At 44.5% G+C, this 24,798-nt stretch overlaps 1 protein-coding gene across 6 annotated transcripts in view; it reads left to right on the top strand.

Annotated features, from left to right (window-relative positions):
* The window catches only part of SMOC1 (SPARC related modular calcium binding 1), a 133,624-nt gene that overhangs the window by 103,577 nt on the left and 5,249 nt on the right, over window positions 1–24,798 (top strand). For 3 of the 6 annotated variants that reach the window (XM_074868005.1, XM_074868004.1, XM_074868003.1), the window contains exons 8-12: window positions 3,399–3,591; window positions 4,496–4,578; window positions 8,176–8,281; window positions 17,753–18,000; window positions 24,518–24,568. In XM_074868005.1, the coding sequence (XP_074724106.1) occupies window positions 3,399–3,591; window positions 4,496–4,578; window positions 8,176–8,281; window positions 17,753–18,000; window positions 24,518–24,568 (681 nt within the window). The remainder of the gene's footprint in view (window positions 1–3,398; window positions 3,592–4,495; window positions 4,579–8,175; window positions 8,282–17,752; window positions 18,001–24,517; window positions 24,569–24,798) is intronic. The other 3 variants (XM_074868008.1, XM_074868007.1, XM_074868009.1) reach the window with 2 other exon arrangements.

The raw sequence follows: 24,798 nt of genomic DNA, 5'->3' as shown, positions 1-24,798 counted from the left end.
ACTGGGTCAGCTGGAACTCTTCAGCATGTAGAAGAGGTGAGTAGGAATCTGTAAAGCAGTGAGGGGCAGGGAGGGAGACTGCAAACTGTTCACTGTTTCATCTTCTAGAAGGACTAGGGTCAGCAAACAAAACTAGTTGGAGCCAGGTTTAGATCAAACCAAAGGATGTGCTGTCTTCCACATGCAACATGTAGTCAAACCACAGAACTAGCTGTAGGATGTCATAGTCAATAAAAGTTTATGAGGGGAGACATAGCAAACTGTGGAAGGGAAAAACCATTGCTACTCACTAAGTACAAAATCTGTGTCTGTCTCTGCAAGTTTCTGGTCCACAGCTGGTTGAGACATGAAATACATGGGGGAAAGAAGTATATGCTTGTTCTGTCCTCTTCTCCTCTAAGCTCCTGCTTTTGGCCATGGCTGGAGGTGAAGCAGACAAGTTAGGCTTTGGGTTTGCCCCAGTATGTCTGGTTTATGTTCTTCAGGATGTAGTGGAATAGATGAGACTTTCGTAGTGACTACTTCTAGATGTATGTTAGAAATGAAAAAAATCTGATCTCCTTGCTATTTCAGTTGTACTGCTATCATTGCTAATGACAGGCCACTGACCCACATGCAATCATCAGATGGCAGATTTTACATCATTACATCTATTTGATGTCAACTGAACAAAACCTGTTAGATTTGTTTCACTCAGCCTTTAAACACCCTTCAAACAGGAAGGACTACTAATTAGTTCTATATTCTGGTAGTAAATGCTGTGACTATTCAGTTCCCACAGATTTTTGGTAATATGTGCAGAGAATTTTTTGCCATTTTCTATGGCATATTACAAACGTGTGGGTGAATATGTACATTTATTCTGTCTAACTTGCATACCTAACAGCAAATGTATGTCAAATAACATACTCCTTAAAATACATTTGTTCTTTCTTTTTTTTTTCAATAAAAGTAGCATTTTTTTTTTATATGACACGCACAAAAAAACACTTTTTTTTTTTTAGAGTAATTTTTAGTGCTAGTTTTGAAAGACTCAAAGGAATTGAGAGGTCTTGGTTTGGCTTTGTACACTCAGGAAGCTTTGAGTATTTAGACAGAAAAATTCCTGGAATGTAGTTCTCTTCAGCACAATTTTTTTCTTTTGCTTATTATATAAAATGATGATAGGGATTTCTGCCCCTGTTTTTGCTTCCCCAAGCTGCATGAATGATCCTCCTCACCTGAGGGCCAAGGTGTGAATTGCTGTCGGCAGACTGTGGGTAAGCGGGCCCCTTGTGATATAAGTGGTTTGTTAAGGAGCCTGCAGGCCTCTCGCTCAATGACTTCTCTGTCCACGTACAGCTTGGGAACAGTCATGGGGCCTTTTTTTCAGATATGAAATCTGTCAGCAAAGTGAAGTCAGCTTAAATATCAGCTGAGGCTTGAGCTCCCTTTCAGTTTTTGTTGACTTTATCCCCTCCTGCTCCTTCCTGATCAAGTTTCTCTCTGCTTGAGTCAGACTTGCCGACACTTAAAGGTTTTTACTCTGTGCTTTGGTTGTGTGGATTTGTGTGTGGCAAAATTCAGGTGCCCTTCACATTCCCAGCCTTGACAGTGATTTGAAATGCTGGAGAGGGAGACCATTCTGGGCCTCTGAGACTCTTTAGTTGCTACAGTTCAATTAGAAACCAGTAGAAGTGCCTCTGGTACTCAAAGCATGCTGTACTTAGGTGACGCTGTGCAAACCTGCTGGAGTTTTTTGTGTTGTACCTGCTGCTACCAAGCTGAGGAATTCAAGTTGTGAATCAGCACCCCTTCCATTCCCCAAATATGGAACAAAAATTACTCTCTGCACTAGAATTTATCACCAAAATTGTAAGACATAACTGATGGGGTACAGACAGGCAGGCAACATACATGGAAACAGTGAGCATGTGTTAGTTGTGTGCTGAGCCTGTCCCGGGGGCAGGATGCTGAGGTCATGCCATGTCTACTGGCTGACCATGCAAACATCTGCAGGTTTGGGATGAAACTGTGGTGTCATTGCCTGTCAGTGTTGAAGCATTTTATGTCCTGAAAGCTTGAGGGGATTCTTGGCTGTGGCAAGGAATTTCAGATGTTGTGGCTTATTTATAAAAAGAAAAGAAAAAGCACAGTAAACTGCAAGGGAGAGGGAAGCTAGGGAAGGAAAGAATAACTATTCCTGCTTCTTTTTTTTGTCACTCTCTTAAGGATAAAAGTCAGGAGTTACATTGTTGTCTTTTTTTACCCTAGACTTAGACATGTTTTAAATCCTATGATCAGCTGCCTTGACTGCTTTCTGCCCTTCATGCATACTTCTTTTCTTTCTGTGATACCTTCAGTGGTTTCTAAAGTTGAAATAATTTTCCTGCTCCTCAAAGGGCCAGAGTGTTTGAAGACATGTAATGGGGAACTTCTGGCGGTTGAGCCAAATAGGTCTTAACATCCCATGGGTACTCTGTTCATCTCTTCCTGGTTTTGTGGCTGGTCCATATAAGAGGCAGCAGCCTGGCACCTCTCCATGCATCCATCACTCCTCTGCAGGTGGTAGTTGTAGAGACAGCATTAGGGCCAAAGGTGCCAGGCTGGCTGCAGAAGCCACTTCTGGGCTTCTTTCTGTTCTTTGGTCTGTGCCATCTGTGTACTCTGTTCTCTGGTTGATGATGTCTTTGGAAATAAACTTTTCTGTGTAATAAGCTATTAAGTGACAGGGTTCTACCTACCCCTCAGTAGGAAGCAACGTTGGGTGCCCTCTGTTTTCCAGGTGAGGGCAATGGTGAAGTCTGCTGGAGAGGTGATGGCAGCGTGGGTAGAATGGGATATTCTGTTCTGTTCCTGGCTGAGGTGTGTGCAGGTGCTCTCTGCACTGGATAAAAAGATGTTAAAACATAACGTTCTTTTCCTCTTGGGATTGTGTTGGAGAGATGCTATTGAGAGGGAAAAGTGTGTTGTAGTCTGGAGAAAAAGATAGTGGGACAGGGCAGGGTGTTTGCTTCCTTTGTTTAACTGGAAAATACAATTCCAATTTAGGATCCCTCAGTATGCGAAAACATCATCTGGGAAATGATTACCCCGTGGCTGCAGTTAACAGTGACTTATTGTTATCTGATAGCTCTGTTCCAAAACCCAGGCGAACAGGAACAGCTTTTCCCGCTGTCCCTGGCTTGCTGGGCACTTGGAAGTCAATGTCTATAATCCATAATCTTGTGTCACAGCTAAATGTAGGAGGGAGCTCTCGATCCTGAGTCCCTAGGGATGTAGACATTTGGTGTTTGCTGAGAAGGAAATGCACAAAGGTCTCCTGATATGAAGGATACCCGTAGCCTGCTGAGCTGAGGAAGGTGATCTTGATTTGACTTTTTTTCTCCTCCCCCTCCAACCTCCCTCCCGTCTTCCAGACAAAGTTCACTCCTGTGACCAGGAAAGGCAGAGCGCCCTGGAGGAGGCCAGGCAGAACCCCCGCGAGGGTATCGTCATCCCTGAGTGTGCTCCCGGAGGGCTCTACAAACCAGTGCAATGCCACCAGTCGACTGGGTACTGCTGGTGTGTTCTGGTGGACACGGGACGCCCCCTGCCTGGTACTTCCACTCGGTAAGAGCTATAGGCCTGGTGAGATGCCTGCCTGGAGAAGATGAAATATAAAAAAATACTGTTGCTATGTTAGATAAGTTTCTACTTCTAGAGCAGTCAGCTCTGTACTTCCTTCCTTAGAGCTAGGAGTGCCGTACGTGATGTTCCCTATTGAATGTTACTATGCAGCTCCCTCTCTGTAGGAGTTGGTGTGTAGTAACTACTGCCCTTACTTTCCTCTGTGTTAAGTATTCATGCAAAGCAGACTATTTTTGACTTGCAGCTTTTGGGTAGTAGCCGGAACCAGGGCTTTGCTCAAGAGTACAGATCAGGAGCATGAGCAGTGAAAAGACAAGTGGCTTTGTTGCATTATCCTCTGCTTTATACTTCCATGCTGCAGCCACTTGGATCCTGACCAGTACAGATTTAGAAGACTGCTTGGTTGTGAGTTGACAGATTTTAAGCCAGTGATAGATTTTTCTTTAAGTTACTCTGTCTCTTAAAACTACTAGGGGAAATCTTTTCTCACTTGGGGTTTGGAAAAAATTGTGGGTCTGGCAATTATAAAAACAGGCCAGTAGGAGTTGGGTCCTGAACTCTGCTAGATACAGTGATTCTGCAGAGCATGAACGGCTTTGGGAAAAAGCTCAGCCTGTGCCCACAAGAGTTGGAAGAGGCCCTTGTGCTGTTTGTGAGTCTGGGTTGGTAGCTGGTACTGGACTTCAGAGTATGCTCTTCCTTCTCTCTCCATTTCTGCTGCTGTTGCTGACTGTCCATAAGCAGACAGATGCTTGAGAATAATAGTTCTTCTGCAGGTTTATTGGTTTCCCCTGCAGTAAGCAGATAAGACACAACTCCTTAGCAACCATCTGATGACGCTAAAGCTGTATCACACAGTTGAGCATCTGCTGTTCTCCTTTTTCAGCTATGAGACCCCTGTGTGTGAAAGCGATGCCAGATCGAAGAGCACAGAGATTGATGATCCATTCAAGGACAGAGAACTTCCAGGTCAGAGAGGAACAAGATCCTGTCTCTGCCTTCTTCCCTTGTCTCACCTTGGGACTCTTTAAGAGGCCAAGAATATTGTTGAGGAGATGGGGGATTTCCCTCACCATGCATGTTTTACCATGGGTTTTATTCTGTGTAATTTTGGATCACCTCCAGTTTCAGCAGTGAATTGGAAAAAGCTGGGAGTGTCCTGGGGGACGGTTTATTGCTGTCTGCCCTTTGAAAACATGTCTGGGATCAGAATTTTCAGGAAAGAAACCTGGATGCCTGGAGGTCCCCTGGGGGAAGAACGGGCTCAGCATTGAAATTCTTCTTCAAAACCTGGCCAGGACAGGATCCTTTCCATTTAGCAGGGCTTTTCAGCAGCTTGGTGCCCCCCAACCAATGAAAGAGGACACACCTGGCAATTGTCAGGGGACCAGTTGGCTCCCTGACACTGCATGGACCAGGCAGGTCATATTCCTGGTGCACTAAGGTCCCTTAAATAATGCTGGCTCCTCACTTAGCTGTACTTTATCCCTTATTTTCTGCCTGGGACCCACTTTATCTCCCATTGCTGCTTGGTTTATATTCTGCTTTTCCCTCTTAACAGAGTGACAAGCCATAATTTACTGTTTGCCTACCTTATTTCTGCTAGGAAGATATGCTGGGCACAGGTGTGCAGCTCTTAAAAATGCTGTCCTATCTGCCTGTGCCCTGTTTTTCCTTCCTGCCGCCTTTTGAAGGAGCAGAGTGAGGCACCCTCACTGACAGCCATTGCTCTCCTGGATGGGGGCTGACTGCTTGAAAACAGAAGCTACAGTGGGTCCCTCTCCACTATGAAGGATTGGTAGAGACCGAGAACTCTGCAGAAAGAGCTGGTAGCTCTGGATCCATTTAATTTTCTCCTGGCTGTTTCTAGGACTAGCATAAACTGAGTTGTCCCTGAGCAGGTTAGCAAAGGAAATGAGATTTGTTCCAGATATGCCTTCTGTGTCTCCTAATTCTCCTCCCGCTGGCTCCTGACCTCGGGCCCCGTAGCTTTCTGCTTAGCGACTCTGCCCTCAGCAGGACTCTCTTCTATGCAGCTCCTCATTTTCACAAGTCATGTAGAAATTTCCTATCTGCCTCCCTCTTAGATTCGAATTGACAGTGGCCAATTGGTTCAAGTATTACTTTGGGGGCTAGGGTGAGGGAAACCAGCTAAATGATTGCATTAAGGCTCATTTCCTTAGGAAATCATGCTAAAATAGAATAACCTTACTTCCTTTCTTCCCCATCCCCTTCTCTCCTTGCTTTACTGCCTCTCTCTGCACTTCTCCCTGGCCTCCCCAGAACTCCTCTGTGAAAATCCTTTGCTCTTGGGCTTTTTCTTTGAGACTATCTTTCTGATCTCTCAGGGAAGACAGAATGATTTTGTTTCCTTTCTCCCTCCCTTTCTGCACTGCAGCTGGACGAGGGGACAGGAACTGCTTGACACAGAAGAGGACACGTGATGCTCTGTAGCTTAGTGGTCTGGTCCCAGCATCAGACTCCAGGAGAGTTCCCCTCTCAGCTCAAGCTACTTTTCTGTGCCTGAGTAAACTTTCAGCTCTGTGCTTGGCTGCATTGGCTGGCATGATGGTTCCTGTCACTGAAAATATCCTTGTCTGTGGAGAAACTAGGAGATGGAGGATCTGATCCTGGTTTGTCTGCCTGAGAGATGCTGTGCTGCATGATCTTTTGATGCAGACTTGAGGTTTGTTTGATTAGCTGCTCTTGTATGCAAAAATTCACTGGTGAACCAGAACTGCAGGGAGTGAGAGAGGATATTTCTCTTTACCTTTTTCTGCTCATTTCTTAGCAGAACTGAATATTAAGAAAAACTCCTGCTTTAATTTGAGACCGATCATTCCATTTGCACTCAATTCTGCAAAGGGGACCCCATACCTTATTCCTTTTCTAGAGGTTTGCCCATTCTTCAGACTCTTACTGCTGCAGGCAGTGTGCTCCTTGGCCAGTGTGAAGAGACTCTGCAGAGGCCAAGGTGGGGGAGACATAAGTCCACATCCTTGCATACCTACACATACCCTCTTCACAAACTCTGCCATGGCTGTGGCCAGAAGAAAGAAAGAAGGAAGGAAAATGTTGCTTGCACATAGCAAATGGCAAGCTGCTAATTCCTGCAGACGGTGAGATGCTGAGGCCCCAGGGAGATGACTTCTAGCAAATGGTTTTTCAACCTTCTCATTACTGCAACAAAAAGCTCCTTTAAGTGAGTGGTCTACTCTGGCTGCCATAGCAGCTTACCCATTACAATGCTGACATTTTCTGGACCATGTGCCAAACAAGTGCTGAAGGGTGTGCGTGTGTGTAATGCACATAATATGGAGACAGGCAAGGGACTGTTGGTTAGCTATTGCAGAGAACTGAGCCTGTAATACTGCAAAGGAGGGAGTTTTGTCAGATCAATTTGCAAGCTGCTTTCAGCTGTCAAGGGATTACAGTAAGTTTCTGGTGCTCTGTTTGGGGTGCACGTGCTTCTCTGCTTGTCCGTGAAAAGCAAAAAGTGTTGATACTGCTGTGTGTTGCTGAGGGAGGCTGTTTTCTGATGTCTGTTGCCTTAATCAGCTGATTAATTGGTAGTGCATGTGGTTTGGGAAAGAGAAGAGGTAAGGGATGTGGTGATAACTTCTCTGTCATATCAAGATGGGAGGTGGTGGGTTTTGGACAGCAGTTTTGGAGGTGGTGGGTTGAAGTTAAGTATGCTTGTTCCTGGATAGGCTAGAGCAATTATTGCAGTATTAATGTGGTAGTAAATGAGACATGCTTTTGGTCCTTTAAGAAGCAAGGAAACAGCACAGATTGCTTCATAGAGGTGAGGAGATGGAGAATTTCATCTCAGCTGTGCCATAACAGGCTGGCACTGTTAAGGATAGGAGGCTCTGTCAGTCTGTGGTTATGATGGTGAGGGGGGGTTGACTACCTCAACACTAGGTAATGGAAATGGTTACCAAGTTCGTCTTCAGCCCACTTTGTCCCGCTTAAGCCAGCAGTGACTGGGAGCGATTACCACGTGTTGATTTAGACTGACGTATTTCCCATGCAGTGCGATCATGCAAAGAATTGAATTATTGTGGTAGCTGCTGGCAGGCAACACTCTCTATGCCTGAAGAAGAGAGTGCAAGAAGCAGTTCTCACTTTGGCTCGTGCTTTGGGAAGCTTTAAGCTGTCAGTTAGGACCTCAGAAAGGCCATGTTTGCGGAGGAAGATGATCCAGGAGGTAATGAGTTGTTTTGTAAACTTCTCTGCAAGTGTCACCATGGGAACTCCCATATGCCAGGCGCTTCCAGCACATCCCTGTGGTTATGCTGGTAGAGAACTGGGAGAGGCCATAAAGCTAACCACATGGTCTTCCTGCCAGATATTATTGGTGACCCTGTGTGTGCCTGGACAGAAGCTGCAGGACAAATTGCGACGCAGAGAAACCCACTGAGGGATTCTTCTGCCTTTCCTTAGGGACTGTGATGATGGCTGCCATGTTACAAACAAAGGAGGTTCTGGCTGATCCTTGCTGAACTGGGGTAGGAGACCAATCCTGTGTGTTCTTGCATTAAACCTCCTCTTTTCTTTCTGCAGGCTGCCCAGAAGGGAAGAAAGTTGAATTTATTACCAGCTTACTTGATGCTCTGACTACGGACATGGTACAGGCTATTAACTCAGCAGCACCTACTGGGGGTGGGAGGTGAGTCCAGAAAGCACTCAGGCTGAATGCCACCAAGGTGGCTGCAGAGCTCCGGGTGCCTCTGAGGTGGGGTGAGAGGGAAAGATGCTGCTCTGCACTGATTCGGGTTCCACTGGGTTGCTGGGAGAGGAGTCTTCAGGCACTGCTCTGTCCTGTCATCCCAGCCCTGCCTGCCTCCTCCCACCCCTCCTCCATGGCAGCTGCTCCACCATAAAGGTTAGTATAGTCCATTTGAAGTGTGAAATGAGAGCTCAGTGGGAGGAAGTGGCTTGTTCTTTTGTCCCCTGGTGCATGAAAAGACCTAATAAAATGCAAATGGATTGAAGGAGACCGTGTGGCCTAGTGGCTACCACGGGGAGTGAAGAATGCGAACCGAATTCTTGGCAGTACCAGCGCTGCGCTTTTGCTGTGGGGCTGGAGCCAGCCTGCCGATGAGGAGATGAACTGCTTTTCATGGCCCTTCCCTCTGACCAGGCTGCCTGTTCATCCCTCTTGGAAGGAGCATCAGGTCAGGCCCGTTGCAAGAGGTGGGCAGAAGTCTGCATTTCTGGGGAACTGGAGAAAAGCTGAGGTCTTGTCTCCCCCTTCTGCTTGATAACAGCAAATCCCCTTAGTGCGGCAGCTGCAATGCTGTGGCAGGACAGGTAGGACAGGCCATTGAGAACAGACTGACAGTTGTAAAAGAAGTGTTATATTGCCTTGACTAGGCAAGGCTTCTATGGTTCTGAATTCCCCCGACTTTAAAAGGAGTCAGTGCTGGTTTAGTGTGCAGGGATGCCACAACAACTAACATGCTCATGTTCATAGGGGTGTAGAGATGAAGGAGGTGCCTCTGTGCATGTGTTACTTCTGTGGGTATTGCTCCAACCTATTGAGAGTAATGTTGATCCCCTGCTTTCCTCTTTCAAAATGTAGAAGAAAGCAGTGCCATCTTTGCTCGAGACAAAAAGCTTCCTGGGTGGCACCTCTGTGCCACTTGGTTTCAGTATAGATTGCTTGTGAACCCATATGGTTTTAACTTCACATTTGGACCTTACAAATCAGGCCAGTGGCTGAGTGCCTGCACACTGAATATTCTGTAACCCATTGAATTAGCAATATATGCCTAGCATGTCTGTATTCATATAAACAGGATGAAAAATGCCCCTAGGATGGGAAATACGTTGTTCTCTCCCAGCCATAAGCATTCCAATGTCAATTCTGTCTAATTTGCATGGTTCAAATGCAGTGGGTAAGGGTGGTGGGAAGCCCTGGAGAGTATTTGATATTTATTTGGCATCTTTGGCACTGGGACTGAAACCCAGCCAATGTAATCATCACTCTTAGAATAAAGCTTAATATAAACTAATATTGTAGAGACCAGAGATGTATGCCCCCACTGCACTTCTATAAACCAGCAGGCTTGCTTACTAATGTTCCCCAAGCTTTGTGTATTTCTCAGCTTTCAATAGAGGCCTTTCTGGTAGAATTTTGCACTGCCCAGCTCTTCACACAGTCGTCATGTTGATTTATTTTCAGCTCCAGTGTCAGCAGCCCAGTTGCAAGGGGAAAAAGAAATCTTTTAGCAGGCTGTCCTTTGTAAGGTGAAAGACTGCTACCACCCAAATACTCTGCTTGCCCACAGCCACGATTAAATTCAGGAAACTGCTCTGGCGTGAACTTCCATGTGCATCAGTTAGGCTAAGCAGATACCTCAAAGAACACATGTCAAGCTTTTCCATCCCACCATGCCATGATGGGACCATTTATTTTGCAGAAAAAAAAACATTTCAAGGGATTACTGGTACTTATATGAAAACTAAATCAGTACAGCTTTCATTTCACTTGAGTTTGCGGAGTTGGGAAGCTGTCTCTGTGCAGTAAGTCCTGCTTTCCAAGTTGCTCAATGGTAGAAATGTCCTGAGTCTTCTCTTCAGGAATATCTGAAATTGTCTGGGTGACCTAACTTGACTTTGGCACCAGAAAGAAAAGTTATTTTCCAAGATGAAGGGATATTTTACCCATAGGGTTAATCATAGCGCTAATTCCTTTCCAACCTTAACATCTAACAAAATGCTGGATTTACGACAGGGCTTATCCTGTATCTCCCTGGCCTAGGTTTGCAGAGAAGGTTATGTTGAAAAGAAAAGCTATAGATCTGGCTATCTGATTTTTCTTAAGGTCAGTCATGTCACTTTTAATGTCCTAATGTCAGTTTTCTTATTTGTGAGGCAAGCTTTACTTATTGCAGGCTCTTCTCTATCTTTGCCATAATGATGGCAGAAGAGGTTCTGTATTGAAACACACACTGGTTCCCTCTGTAGCCTCCCTCTTTCTGTTCCTTTACAGCATTCAGCATTTCATCCTCCTGGGCCTTTTTTAGACTTTGAACAAATGCATCCAATGATCCAAGGTAAATTTTTAACATATCACCGGCAAAGCTTATGCCTGTTGCAGGGGGCAGGCCAGGCAAGTAGCAAGTCATACCCCCATGTTAGTTGGCTCCATATATTGTCCTGTGTATTTTAATCAATCAGAGAAGCTGCAGGTAGGAGTTTTAGGGAAGGGGGGGAATATTCCTGTTTCTCTGTGGCAGCAGAGAGAAGATACTGGCATACAATATGCGTCTTTAGTATCAACATTAAAATACGGGACCAGATGCAGAGAAGAGCCTTTCCGAAGTGTCAAGGACTGAAAAAGCCTAACGGTGAAAGTCTTAAGGAGTTCAGGCTTCCTTAGGGTATTAAAAGAAAGAAAAAAAAGGATGTAAGATGATTTCATATAATCTGAATATCTCCATAGGAACAAAAGCTCTGCAGGCTCTTTAGTCTAGCGGGGAGGAACACAATTAGCTAAATATAAACAAACTTGTGATCAAAATTTCTTTAAAGTGAGGTCAGTTCTAAGTCAGAATGAAATTATGAGGGAGGTGACAGATGCCTGATGCCTTTCAGAAAGACTTGCTTTAGTCAAACCCAAGTTACGGTCCTAAGAGTAATTTGATTCACATTCTGTGAGTATGATATACAGGAAATCAGATTAGATTACCCTGCCGCCTTCAGTCTGAATCTGGATATGCGAGTGAAAACTTCTTGCATTGGCTGAGTGTGTTCATCTTCAAGACTTTACCTATTTATGTTGCAAAGCTATCTGTGGCTTTGTAATTAATCTCCATATTAGCTTTTTTTTGGAGGGGGGGCAGGGGGGAAGGAACATGGGAAGAAATGATGGAGATCTGCATTTAAAACACTACATAGAGCTGTGCTAAATTGCACACTTTATACTTGGCACTCACAAAAACAATCTAGTAGCAGCAAAGTGAGGCTGTACAACTTGGATTGCTGCAGGCCATGTAAGTAAAACCTGATAAGACTTTTTTTTTATTGGGCATGCTTAAAACAACCTTGTAATCCCTTATAGGTCTTGTCTCGTTTAAGCAAGTTCAAAGCTATTGACTTTAATTGAGTTACTCTTGCTTTACAATAATGTAAATGAGACGAGAACTTCCCTTCCTCATGGCCCTGGTTTATATTACAGAAAAATAGCCAAGCAGACTTCGTTTAGACTTTTGAAACATAAAATCTCTGGTAAAATTCATTCTTAATTTTAAGTTTATATAATAACTCCAAGGCACATCTTGTTACTGTATGTTTTCAAAATAATTAAGGGAGCGCTTGTAGGAAATCGCTTTGTTAACCAGAGTTTCGTTTCCTTTTTGAAAAAAAGCATAGTTGAAATTGTTCACTTATAAATCCTATATAATAGGAGTAGCACTTTTTAAAATTTAGGCTTCACTTTAGTACATTTTAGTCTATTTTCCAGTTTGGACATATTCATATCACACAGGGCCTAAACTAAAACATTTTAGTTGCCAAATGTATGCACTATGGCTTGCTACATTATCAGCAAAAATATTACTGCTGTGTGGAATTTAGGGTTAAAAGGGCAGTTTACAACAGCCACCCTTATCATGTAACACAGCCGCTAAGTCCCTTCATTTTAAGTTGCCAATTATTCCCCATGTAATAGCCCTAAAAAGTACTTCAGAAAATTGCCCCCGAGGTTCCCTTTCATGCTCTAGTTGAGCAGTTTGAAGCAGGCAAGCACAGCTCAGCACATCTCCAGGGTGTTCTGAAGCTGAGCCATGTTTTAATAAAGATTGACACTTTCAAACAGTGAAGGGAAGTTAATGCCCAACTCCTATTGCATTTCAATTGAAGTTGGATACCAACTTCTCTTTGTGCTCCTATGGAAATTCTAGCCTAATTAAAGGTACGGGAGAGTTCATGTAAGAGGAGGATCTTTGAACAGTCACTGAGGAGTGAAGAGAGCAGATTTTTAAGCCTTTTAAATGATTTATCCCACAATTTTGAGAAAAGTTATGTTCAGAATAATGTTTCATACACAGCTTAGCTGGAGGAGAGGAAGAAACTGGGCCCTGTAACAGGAAGATAACTTAAGTTTTAACTGTAGAGGAATTATGCATTCCCTGTAATGAATTTGGACTGTGTAGTACCCTTTTGTTTAGTCTGAACACAGCTTAGTTTTTTGTTGGCTTCTTGATTCTTTGGCTGCAGGAAAGGGAGAATAATAAAACAAATACAGGATCCTTTTGCAATTCCATTGAGTAATCCTCTTTGATTCAAGCCATGTTCCACCGTTACAGCCTTTAACTTTAGAATAGACAACCACAAAGAGCAACAAAAGGAGAGTAAGAAGTGGAAGCAGAGCAAGAACAATTCTGAATTTTACCTCAGTTTGTTAAACTCATCGCTTTCCACCACTGTCTTCAAGCACCTTGGTGGACATCATCAGTGCTGTCATGGGGTAGGGTTAGTCCTGTCATTTCTTTACCTTCACTCTCACCCGTTCTTCATTCAGCAACAGCACCAAGCTAGGTATACGTCCTTGCAAAATATTTGCAAGTCATAGAAACTTGCAACTTTAACTCCTGTGGACATCCTGACCATAAACATACCTTGTGTGTTAGGAGTGGAAGGCGGACTAATATTTTTTTTTTACTCTGTTGCTTCTGCTAACAGCTTCTTGTCCGTCAGTGTTCTTTCATACTGGAATAGCTCCTTCTGGTTTATAGTCTCTGTTTGCAGTCCAGTTGGGTGGTGTTAGGCTGGTCTTGCTCCACTTCCCTCCTTCTGCCTCAGCTGCTATTGTTGCTACATAAAGTTTGTATTACAAAAGAATAGATTTTCTAAAGGTCTTCAAACAGGTGATCATCTGCTGGGTACTTCAAATTGCAACCTTGCTTTCTGTCAAAGCGGTATTTTGTATTAGGAGTTTCTGTCACTGCAACGGTGCTGTGGTTCCATGCAGCCTGTGCAGTGGGATGCAGTGGGGCTGCAAGTGTTCAGGGAGCAAAGGATCAGCTTTGATAGGAATGGACTTCAGTTTACTTAGTAAAATTTAGTGGGACATACTACACTTCAACAGCACAGTTCTATGACGGATGTGATTGCACGCTGTACACGGTTCTGTATGTGAGTAACGTCTGATATTTGCTGCTCTTACACACTTTACCCAATATACCTCCTCTTCTTCCCTGCTCCTTCCCCCTGAGTTAACTCCTCCTTTCTTGCAAGGGGCCTCAAGGGCTGGAAAGCATTACAGGCTGCATGCAAAGTGCATATTCAAGCTGTCTATTTGATATTTTGCCATATTCTTCTCTCTCTGCTCCAGAATTCAGTGCAGCTGCAAAAGTGCATGTCCATGTTTTTTCATGGCCTCTTTGCTTTCTGCCTGTACCCCAGTTACACCAGATGATGTGAAGGTGTTCTGTGGCAGTGTGTCTCGACTGGAAAATCAAATTGTTAAAAGTAACAGTACCTTAACCCACATATCTCCAACCATAAGCCACCTAAGAAATAAGTATTCTCCTCCTATGAGGGAGCTGATAGCACATAATACAGGAGGAGGAGTAAAAGCCTACTTAGAGAAGATTATATACTTGATGCCAACAAACTTGTAAGAAAGCTGAGAAAGCAGGTTCCTTGTCCTAGGCTGTTAATGACAGACCATGCTTCTCTTAATTGTTGGACTGTGGGTGGGCTTATGCTGCAAGATGGAGCTAAACTTGCTGGCTTATGTGCAGAAGCGATCTAGCAATAACAGGTTAGATTTGGAAAATCAGCTTGCACAGAGCTCTTTGCTTACCCAGCACTCATTCTTTAGGATTGATTGTTTTGCTGTCGAGTGCTAAAGAGGAACAATTAGGAAGAAAAGTAAGTACAGCTGTAACATAGTCAACACGAGAAGACTGAGAAGGCTGTCTGCATTTTCATCATGTCTGTCTTTACTAGGTTGTACAAAGCTGCTACAGCACTGGTGTGAGAGACTGGAATTCAACGGATTTTGTGTGACTGGTGTTAGAGCAGGAGATGATGTTTTTCTGGGAGCTGAGAATGTACAAAGCAGCTTTGTTCTCTCTTTGTTTTTCTGATTCCTTTATGGTCTGAATGAGTAGAGAAGCAGCCCAAGAAATGAAGTTTGCATCTGAGGGCTGATATATTTCTCTTGCAACAGCAGCGGAGAGGTAATAGAGGGAAATTCCCCTGGAATACTCCTGCAAAGTCTGTGCTTGTAGGACAATTAGAGCCCCCAGATTTATTTCAGCTGACCCAGCAGGTATGGTTGTTGTCATGGCACATCATCAAAGCTAGGTGGCTTAGCAGTGCTGTGAAATTGCATCAGTTCATGTTTCATGGATGGTGCGTAAGTGTCTTCCATGGGCAGCCATCAAAGTCAAGACAGTATTGTAACCTCAGCCTTCTTTAGTGTATCATGTAATTTCATGAGCCAGGGAGATATGGCTGCACTGAGATGGTGTGGATCCTTTCTGTGCTGGGATTCTGGATGATCATCAGAAAGGGCAGGCAACCAACTCAGGAACTGCACTCCTGCTAAGCCAGCCAACATGAAGTGGTAAAAACTCAGAAATGGCTATATCTTCCTTCCTCCTACAATCACAGCAGTTAAACTAATTCCCTTTCGCTCCATTAGCATGCTGCAGTTTTCAGCATGAGCTCTCAGCATGTTTGTAGTGGCAAAAATTGATATATCATCACCTCATGAGTCAATGTATTTGTATCAGCTGGTAGATTTTCTTTATGACAGTGCTGAAGAGAGCTGTATTGCCTTGTTCAGTAACTCATAACAGCTCCTATTTGGTGTGCCTCTGAAAAAGTGATGCTTTTAGGTCCTGCTTCTGAGTGTCTCTGCAGCAGGTAGAGAGAAGCTTGTGTTCCTGTTTGTTGTCTTCTTGCTGTTGGTTCTAAGATGGTCTGCTATTTTCTCCATTTCTGCCTCTCCAGTTGTGGGCCTTCAGGAAACAAAGGGCAGGCCAAGGTGTGGACAAGGGGAATCTCACATGCAAAAGCTCAAGTTTTATTCCTGTATCTCAGCAAAAGCAGAATATTGTCCCTTTCAATACAGAAATTTCATGTGGCTGTTAGAAACATGCTAGACTTCAGATGATAGCCAGCTCATTTCCAAAAAGGAGAGAGGCCAATGACTGTGTTCATAAATGTCATAAAAACAAGCCACAGAATGTGTTTTTATTCTCTCCTGTCATCCTGGTCTTCACATACAGTTTGAGGGCTTTGAAAAATCTGGGCACTCCCTTAGCTTCCTGGGGAGATTTTTGAAATTTCTGCTTGTCCAGGGGCTTGCCTTGTGTTTTGGCTCCCAAAACTAAGCCAAACTATCTTCCTCCCCCACAGTGTTTATCCCACTGTACATTGACCAGATGCTGTAGCTGAATGCCAGGCTGCTTCTCAGCTAAGAATTAAATGATGAAGGAGATAGTTTCAAGCAAATCCTTGGGAAAAATGTTGTGCAGTTTATTTGCCTCTCCCTACTGTGTCTGTTTACTTGTTTTGAGGATCCAGATGTCTCTGGATAGGGGCTATCTTTCTAAATTGAATCCTCATTTGTAAAAGCTATCAGAGAAGGTTAATGGGGATCTCTGTTCTCCACCTAAGCTCCAGTGCTTGCTTTCTGCATGTCGCAGACTTCCCTTTGCCAGTGATATAAATTACCATGGCAGTAGGGGTGGGGTTTTTATTTTTCAGGCTCTGTAGCTGCATTTTACCAGCAAAACTGGTCATACCAGAGGGTCAAAAGAATTTTTTCCCTTCTAATTCCCAACAAAGAAATTTTCAGTGATCATTTAAATATATATCCCACCAGTTTCTGAAGGAAGGTTGGTGACAGTCTTAAAGTGCATTTTATAAGGTACCTGTGTTCATATTTCCCCATCAGCTAGAATGCCCCAAACTCACACACAATCTGCCTGCCTGCAGCGCATAAGTGTCCCTCTCTCACTGCTGGGGAAGGAATTAGGCAGCAGCTGGAAGTGTCTCCTGGAATAAGTCAGAGCAACCAGTGCCAGTGTAGTGTGTCTGACTACCTATCCGCTAATTTCCATGCACTGAAATGCTTTATTCTTGGGAGGAAAAAGGCTCAAGTCTCAGCCTCATTTCAGCTTTCTCTGTTGGCACACTCATCACATGGAGAAGATGGACTAGCTTAGGGCAATTTTTAAAGAATTCTCCTTTAGAAGGAGTTTCTTTCCTGGTTCTCTGTATCACTGAAGAATAACCCCTTTTCCTGCTGCTGCAGAGCACCAGACACCGCTTAAGTGCCTGTTCAGTAATGGCTTGACATTGAATGGCAGAATTCTCTATTCATGCATCTTCAGCTGTTGCTTTTCCTCCTGCTCCTTTTCTCCTCCTCTCTGATATTGTTTGTTGTTGTCCACAGAAGGAAAATGTGGGCCAAATAACGTCAAACTTGTAATATCACAATGAGTAAGAAATGAAGCAAGCTGAAGTTGCCAGTTCCGTAGTATTGCTTTTAATGGATTTGTGGTGCTTGTCTGCTGTGGAATTCTTGTGTATAAATCAACCATGTGAAAAGCATTAAATATGCTGAAAATACAGCACAGGAGTTCAGATCGTATAAATAGATACAGCAGGAATGTTGCATCTTGCCAAGGACATTTTCAAATAATGAATGTGTCTTGCATTAAATGAATTTGTTCCCTTTCTGAAGTCTAGATGTTACTATCACAGAAACTACCAGGACAGCTGACACTCATGGCTCTCCTACTGGTAACTTGAATGGGAGTCCAAGGGTCGAAAGGACCATGGAGATTGCCTCTTGCCCTCTAAAGAGGGATCCTTCTGGGATTAAGGTAGAGTTTCAGCAACTGGTGTGAGGAGAACCAGAGCTACTGAGGGTACCAGAGGAATCTCTTGGTACCACTTGTTAATGCTAAAGGACATTTTTACAAAAAGTTCATCTCTCTCAAAAGAGCCCAGCTAAAAGGAGGAGATTGTAAGACCTGTGTGTTTTGCCTGCTTTAAATATGGCATGGTGTGTGTCTGACTCAGTGAGCAGCTCTGGCTCCTCAGCATGTGCTTGACAGTGTTGGTGAGAGCACCCACTTGTCGGGGGCCTGTGCTTCCTCTGTTCCAGGTTCTCTGAGCCAGACCCCAGCCACACGCTGGAGGAGCGAGTGGTACACTGGTACTTCAGCCAGCTGGACAACAACAGCAGCAATGACATCAACAAGCGGGAGCTGAAGCCTTTCAAGCGTTATGTAAAGAAGAAAGCCAAGCCCAAGAAATGTGCCCGACGTTTCACTGACTACTGTGACCTCAACAAGGACAAGTCGATCTCACTTCAGGAGCTGAAGGGGTGCTTGGGAGTCAGCAAGGAAGGAGGTGAGTGCCTTTCCTTCCCCACTGCATGAGAATAAAAGACTTGCATGGAGTTACAGCAAACTCGGGAATCCATAGAGTTATGTCAAACTCAGGAATCTGTTTTCTCCCAGGTGATTCAAAAGTGCCACAGTTTGTGTGGAAAAATTAATACCCTGCCATGCAAATGTAGTTTGTTATTTGAGTTATGGCTCTGTCTTGCTTCCCTATCATGGACCTTTGTGCTAAGCACTATACAGAAACAAGGCAAAAAGATGAGCCTTGCCTAGAACCCTGCTTGTACTGTAGAAGTCCTTGGAAACTGTAGTTCAGATCAGGTCCTTTCTGAGTAATGCACTGCTAACAATATTCTGTTGTCTCAACCATGTAGGTTGGATGATGTATGAGCCAGCACAGACCCAGTCTTTCTCCAGAGACCCTGTTGACTAACAGAAATAATATTTTTCATTGCTAAATCCAGCATGCAGGAAAGTGGATGACGCAGAGAGAACAACTCAGAAAGAAAGCGCAGGGCTGTACTGTTGCCCTTTTTCAGAGTTAAATTGCGCTTTAAGGTTGGGGGAGAAATAGGGCATATGAATAACGTATTTTCCTTTCTGTTTAGTGCCTGAGCAACCAACCCACCCTCCTTCCTCTTCTTCCTCTTTCATCTTCACCTCATCTTCTGTTGGGACCTGGACCAAATTGATATTTTTGGAAATTTTATGAATTGAAACTGCTCAACCCAAATTCAATAATTATCAGTCATTCTTGACTGTGGGCAGACTTGCTTGGCAGGAGAAGGCAAACAGGGAGATTCCAGGGGACTAATTTCCTGTGCAGGTGTTTTGGCTGTGCGGACAGCTCTTGTTATAACCATCGTGCCAGTTGGGAAGGGTGGGTAGCTTTATTTCTCCAGGCTTAACCTTTCCTTAGTTCTTTCCTCAGGTTTAGCATGAGTGGGAAGACAGTCAGTGCATTTGGGTGTTGGGAAGTTGCCTTTTCTAGGTGTTTTGCAAACATCTTAGTTATCATAATAAGCTGTTGCATTACTTGTCAGCTGTGAGAAGCATTCAGCTTCCCTAGCTTGGTGGAAGATTTTTTTCTTAGTCATCGGTACCTTACTGAGGAATGACATACCAAAATAGCAACCCCGTTCCTTAATTTTATTACCTTCCCAATAAGATGAATATGCCAAATGAGTTTTATTGCTATTTGGCCTGGAATAAGACTCTCTGGAATCTGCTGCCTCAGCCAAGCGACTGTTCAAAATTTAGTTTATGGAAAGGAGAAAAAAAAAAAAAGAGAAGGAAGAAAATGTGAATCTTTGAGCCCATGTGAAGGGGAAAGAAAGCAGCAAGACATTGTTGTGAGTGCCTGATTGCCCAGCTATTTGCTGAGAACACAGCCTTGACCTTTCATGGTTTCTTTCATTGTATGAGGACAGGATTGTGTGTAAAAAGGGGCTCTGACCTTGTTTTATCATGCAGTTCCACATACCTACTGAAGGACTGATAGGCCTTGAGGATCAAAGATAAATGGGTAAGTTATGTGGAAGGAGGACCAAGGGCAGCTAAAGGATGGTGAGGGCTAAAAAGCAGTAGAGGGAGCAGTGCAGGGAGTAGGCACTAACATGTAGGAAAGAACTGAGAGAGAGCACTCTAGAGGTGCAGCAAGCAAGTTTGTGATGGATCTGTTTTAAGAAGTCATGAATTTGTGAGGTGGTAGATGACGTGTTTGCTCTGCTTTCTATTCACAAGAACTTCTAAATTAAGAAATAACCAGTAGCTTACCCCTTCTCCAACTTCCCCGTATCCTGAACATAGGTGCATGTAGTCAGTCAACTACTCTGTGTATTTACTCTCTGTTTCTTTCTCCATACCATGGCCTTCAAACATCTGCTGGGATTGAGGTCACTGTGGGTCCAAGCCAAGAGCTAGGTGGGACCTTTTTGATGATGACTGCCAGTCAGATGAAACCAAAACTTTTCACAGAAATGTTTCTGTTTCAACAAAAGATTTGCTGGAAAGGTTTTTCTGGTCTGGATTGGATGAGGAAGGGTTGGAGGGAGGCAAGGAAAGTCATCATTTTCCCTTTGATATACTTCATTACAAATGAACTTGCCTCAGATGTTCCAAATCCTGGTTGGGTATCCAGCAGCATAAGGACTAATATAAAGTGGGTCATCATTCTAGGTGAGTGTGCCTCCTGCCAGGCAAACTGAATACTTGTAATGATTTTGAAAATAAAACTTAATACAAATTTTGTGGGGTTTGGGATGCTGAGGAAAACAAATGTTAAGGCTTGTGCATTTTTGTCAGTGTTTTGCTTTTGGGTTTTTTTTGTGGCCAGTTCCATCCAAACATGGAAATCGTGTTGCTTGAAGGAAGCACAGGGCATAGATAAATCAGCACCGTTACATGCCTCTTGGGCACTAGATAGTCTAAATAAATAAGATTTATGTGAGAGGATTCAGCTGGGATATTCATAAGGACAAACCTGAATCTGAGCTCTTTCCAGCTTAGGATCAAATCTGTCTGAGATGCATAGTTCTGTCGGTTTTCCCCTCCTCAGCAGTTTCTTGATGCCTGTGGTAACCTAATATGTGAGTGCTGCCTGACAGTGGTTCTTCAGTGAGGAAAATAGCTGTCCAGTCCACCAGCAACCCTTCCTCTCTTCCGTCCTTATGATGACTGTCATGGTTTAACCCCAGCTGGCAACTAAGCCCTACACAGCTGCTCGCTCACTCCCCATCCTGATGGGATGGGTGAGAGAATCAGAAGAGTAAAAGTGAGAAAACTTGTATGTTGAGATAAAGACAGTTTAATAGGTAAAGCAAAAGCTGCATGCACAAGCAAAGCAAAACAAGGAATTAATTCACCACTTCCCATTGGCAGGCAGGTGCTCAGCCATCTCCAAGGAAAGCAGGGCTCCATCACGTGTAACGGAGACTTGGGAAGACAAAAGCCATAACTCTGAATGAAAACATCTCTGTATTATCAACACTGTTTTCAGCATAAATCCAAAACATAGCCCCGTACTAGCTACTGTGAAGAAAATTAACTCTATCCCAGCCAAAACCAGCACAATGACCCAGTAAGTTGCCAAGAAATCTGCTAGGTCTGGTGGCCACTTCGCACAGGTTTTGACCCTCTGCTTAAACCAGCTGAGTTTCTGTCATGGCAACTTGGATGGAAAAATGTCATTCCTGGATCTCAGAATGGAGTAACCACATAGAGCCAGCCTTTGAGGGCTTGCAGAAGCCTGCAAATGGTTTCTTAAACAAAGGCAGAACAGGCAGGGAAGGGCTCAGAGTACGCCAGAAACAGTCTTTGCCATTATTTGATCTAGGATTGTCTGTTTGAGGAATTGTGGAAGGAAAACAGACTGATTTACAGCCTGTTAAAAGTTAACATTCATCAGTGCACTCTGCACAGCCTAAGTTAAAGGGGGAGGCATCTGTGATCAAAGAACAAATTTAACTTTCTGCATAGTCAAAAGGCAAGGTCCTTAAGAGGAGATAGACACGCACTGTAAAGCTTTGCTGGAAAGTTGTTGGACCCAAGATTAATTGAAGTCCAGTGATCTTGGAGAGGAGGGCTGTAGATCTGAGCAAGGCTTATACTAGTTGTGCTGGCTGCAAAATGCTGGAGCTGAGTTTTACCTCTGTATTCTTCCAAATTCAGAAGACAAAGTCAGCATTTTGTGCCTGCCCAAAGAGGAGCTAAGGGATTAAGCAGTGAAGAAATGTCCCTCCGCCAGCTGACGGGAAGTTCAGATCCCGTGATTGCTTTGCCATCCAAGAGCTTGTCAGATGGTAGGTGTTGGGTGCGCTTCACAGGCCGTGAGGACTTCTGGTGTGGAACCCAGCCACTGTCTGTGCCAACAGCCAGCTACCAAGAGCACGGTCCAGAAACAGGATCAAAATGTCTTCGTTAAAAAGTGTGCGTGTATATGTAATTAAACAGCATGTCATTTTCTACTGGAGCTGAGCAAATATTACAGAAAGAAGGAAAAATAATGGACAATCTAAACAGCAGATTTAATTCAGTGATGTTTGTGATCCTTATTATTGGTATCCACAGAAGTAACTGATTCTCTGTGTGCTTGGGAGGCTTCTGGGAATGGGATGCACTATATCACTGCTGTGTGAGCAGTTGGTGGGAGCATCACCTGGGAAAGGCCTCTGGACCGATGATGGTAGAAAGCTGACAACAGTCTGCGAGGCTATGAGAAAACTGTAACCAAGTAATGTCTGAGTTAATAACAAGGAAATTCAGAGTACATCTAATTACAATTAGGTTAGAATGTAAACGAGCTCCACTGGTTTGGTGCTTGGTTTTGTTTGTCTTATTCAGATATCCCCCAAGGGAGCTCAGCAGAGGTGCTGTAGTTTGTCACCTTTAATCTTGAGGGAAGTTACTGGTAGTTAGTATGAATCAGGACATCAGTGTTGCATTGAGAACATAAGATAAGGCTTGTGGTAGCATGTTCCTCCCCCATCAAAGGTGAGAGCTTTACTTGATAAGTTCTACCTATAAAAAGCTGCCAGGGTTTCTTAGGGGCTTTTCCTTTTGAAAGACACCTGGCCTAATCCAGTGTGGCTGTAATTGTTACCCGAAACAGTGTACTTGCGAGGCTGAGCAAATACTCTGCAGTATGAAACTTACTGAATGATGGGATGTTACCCTATACTACCCAAGGGCTTCCCAGGTATATGTTAGTAACCCACTGTCACCATCTGCCATATTCCTTCCTCTGTTTTCTGTCAACTTTATGCTCGGTGCAGTGTTGTTTTGGCGGGGTTTTGTCTTCTGTAGGTAAATGTGGCTGGCCTGTGCTTCTATAGAAGGCAGCCGGCTGAAGGCAATACTCTCTGCCTCTGGAGTGACAGGTGATTAAGACGTTCAGGGTAGTTTCCCAGCACGGATGTATGGGGCCCTACCCACGGCGAGCACAGAGCCCTGCCCGGCTGCTGGAAAGGTGTGCCCTGCCCAGCCTGGAGCGTCCCGGCCATGGCAGCTGTCCTCCCTGCCTTTTGTATCAACGTACCTGCAGCTCCCTGCCGCTTTCCGGAGACAGATCGGTCTCATTCTCAGCAACGCACTGTAGGCTTAACTGCACTGGATGCAAAAGGGGGTTTTTTTTCGGATGCCTTCTCGCTTACGTGGGCAGCGGCCGGCCGTGTGCGGCCCAGCAGCGCCCTCCAGGGCCCCGGCGTCCGCGGGTCCAGTCGGCCAGAGGATGCTGTGGCTCGTAAAGGCCCTGGGTTTTTATTGCCAGCCCCCCTGGGAGAGTCCCAATTAGCTCCGGAGGAATCTGCCTCTTGGCAACGGAGCTCTGCTTTTTATACACGGGCACAGAAATAAGTGAACAACGGTTCCTCTGATCTCGCCAGGGCAGATGGCTGATACGAGGCTGGCGTTTGGGGGCCTTGAAATAACTTACTGTGTTTATACAGTTTCTCTTATTAACGATCTCTAAAGCCAACAGGTCATGCTTTGCAACCCGTTTCAAACTCAGCCACCACCACCTTTCTTTTCCCCCTCTCTTTTCCTTCCCAGCGGTTCCGCTTCTGTCCAGCAGCCCAGCCTCCTGTCCCCGGGGCTCCCCCAGTCTCACCCCGGCTCTCTGAGCTTCTGCTCATCTTGCTCTTGCACAGAGCAAAATGTGCTCTAGCTGCAAGTGTGTGAAGTACTTAATGTGCAAAGCAAGCTGTGCAATCAGGTCAGACAGATGCACAAATCAAAGAGAAGCCGTAGGCTGGGCTGGAGTGGAGGGTGGCAACAGGCGTGCTGCTGCTGGCTGGGAGCAGGAGTTCCCATTTCCAGCTAATCCCTTGTCTGAAATCAGACCAAGCAGCTAGCAGGAAATGTGACATGCTTTCGAGAGCGCCTGTAATCCCTGAGCTGTCTGTACCCAGCGCATGGTAGGAGCAGGTTTATTGTTGAGGTGAGAGCCCTTCCCATGAGCTCCATCTGGTGTAGGGTGCATGTGCCTGTACCTCATGACGCAGTCACAGCTCTGAAGTCCGTCCCTGCCCTTCTGCTGGGTATGAGTTCAGGTCTTTGATTTTAGGCACCTGTTTGATTGTTTGGTCTAAGCTAAAGATTTAGTAAACTTGGACTATCTGTATTGCCTACACCTTCACTCTTTTCTGGCTGCCTCCTTTCTACATGACGTTATTTTGCTTGCTGTTAGCAAAAACTGTTTTGGGAAACTTCATGGCACTACTTGCATCCTTCCTTTCTTCTTCTTCCTCCTTCCACAGTTTAGTTTAACCTTGTAATTGTTGCTTCTTGCCCACACCGAACCTCTGGATTTCATGACCTTCAGCTACTACACCACCAGGTATTTAACCTCATCTCAAGCACATCAGTCTGACTTTTGCATGTGAATCTTAAGGAGTGCTGTCAGGGACTCACTGTGTGCACGATCAGAGGAGCTCCTTTGAACCTGCCCTCCAGCAGCAGACAGTGGGGAGGCTCCTTTGTCATTCCACGGCATTTATTGCCTTTAATGTGGTTCTTGGATTTTACAGGTAGCCTGAGCAGTTTCCCCAATGGAAAAAGACAAGGCCTTAACCCTTTCAGTGAGTATCCTGTCAAAATGTTTCCTTTTTTTCTGTGATAACCGTATGTCCCAAAATTCATTCTCCCCTGCTCTCCTGTGTTCACAAATAGCAATATAGAAACATCTGGAAGCCAGCGTTCGTAAGAGGTGTGAATATAATAACATGCAGCTCCATTGCATCATCTCAAAGTCCAGCACTGTGTCTTTAGCTGGGACAGACAGTACATTGCTAAGGAGTTAGAACAGGAT

This window comes from Strix uralensis, chromosome 4, assembly GCF_047716275.1.
Source record: "Strix uralensis isolate ZFMK-TIS-50842 chromosome 4, bStrUra1, whole genome shotgun sequence".
Classification (NCBI taxonomy): Eukaryota; Metazoa; Chordata; class Aves; order Strigiformes; family Strigidae; genus Strix; species Strix uralensis.
The sequence above is the reverse complement of the archived record's forward strand: the minus strand, read 5'-3'. Positions and strand labels throughout refer to the sequence as shown.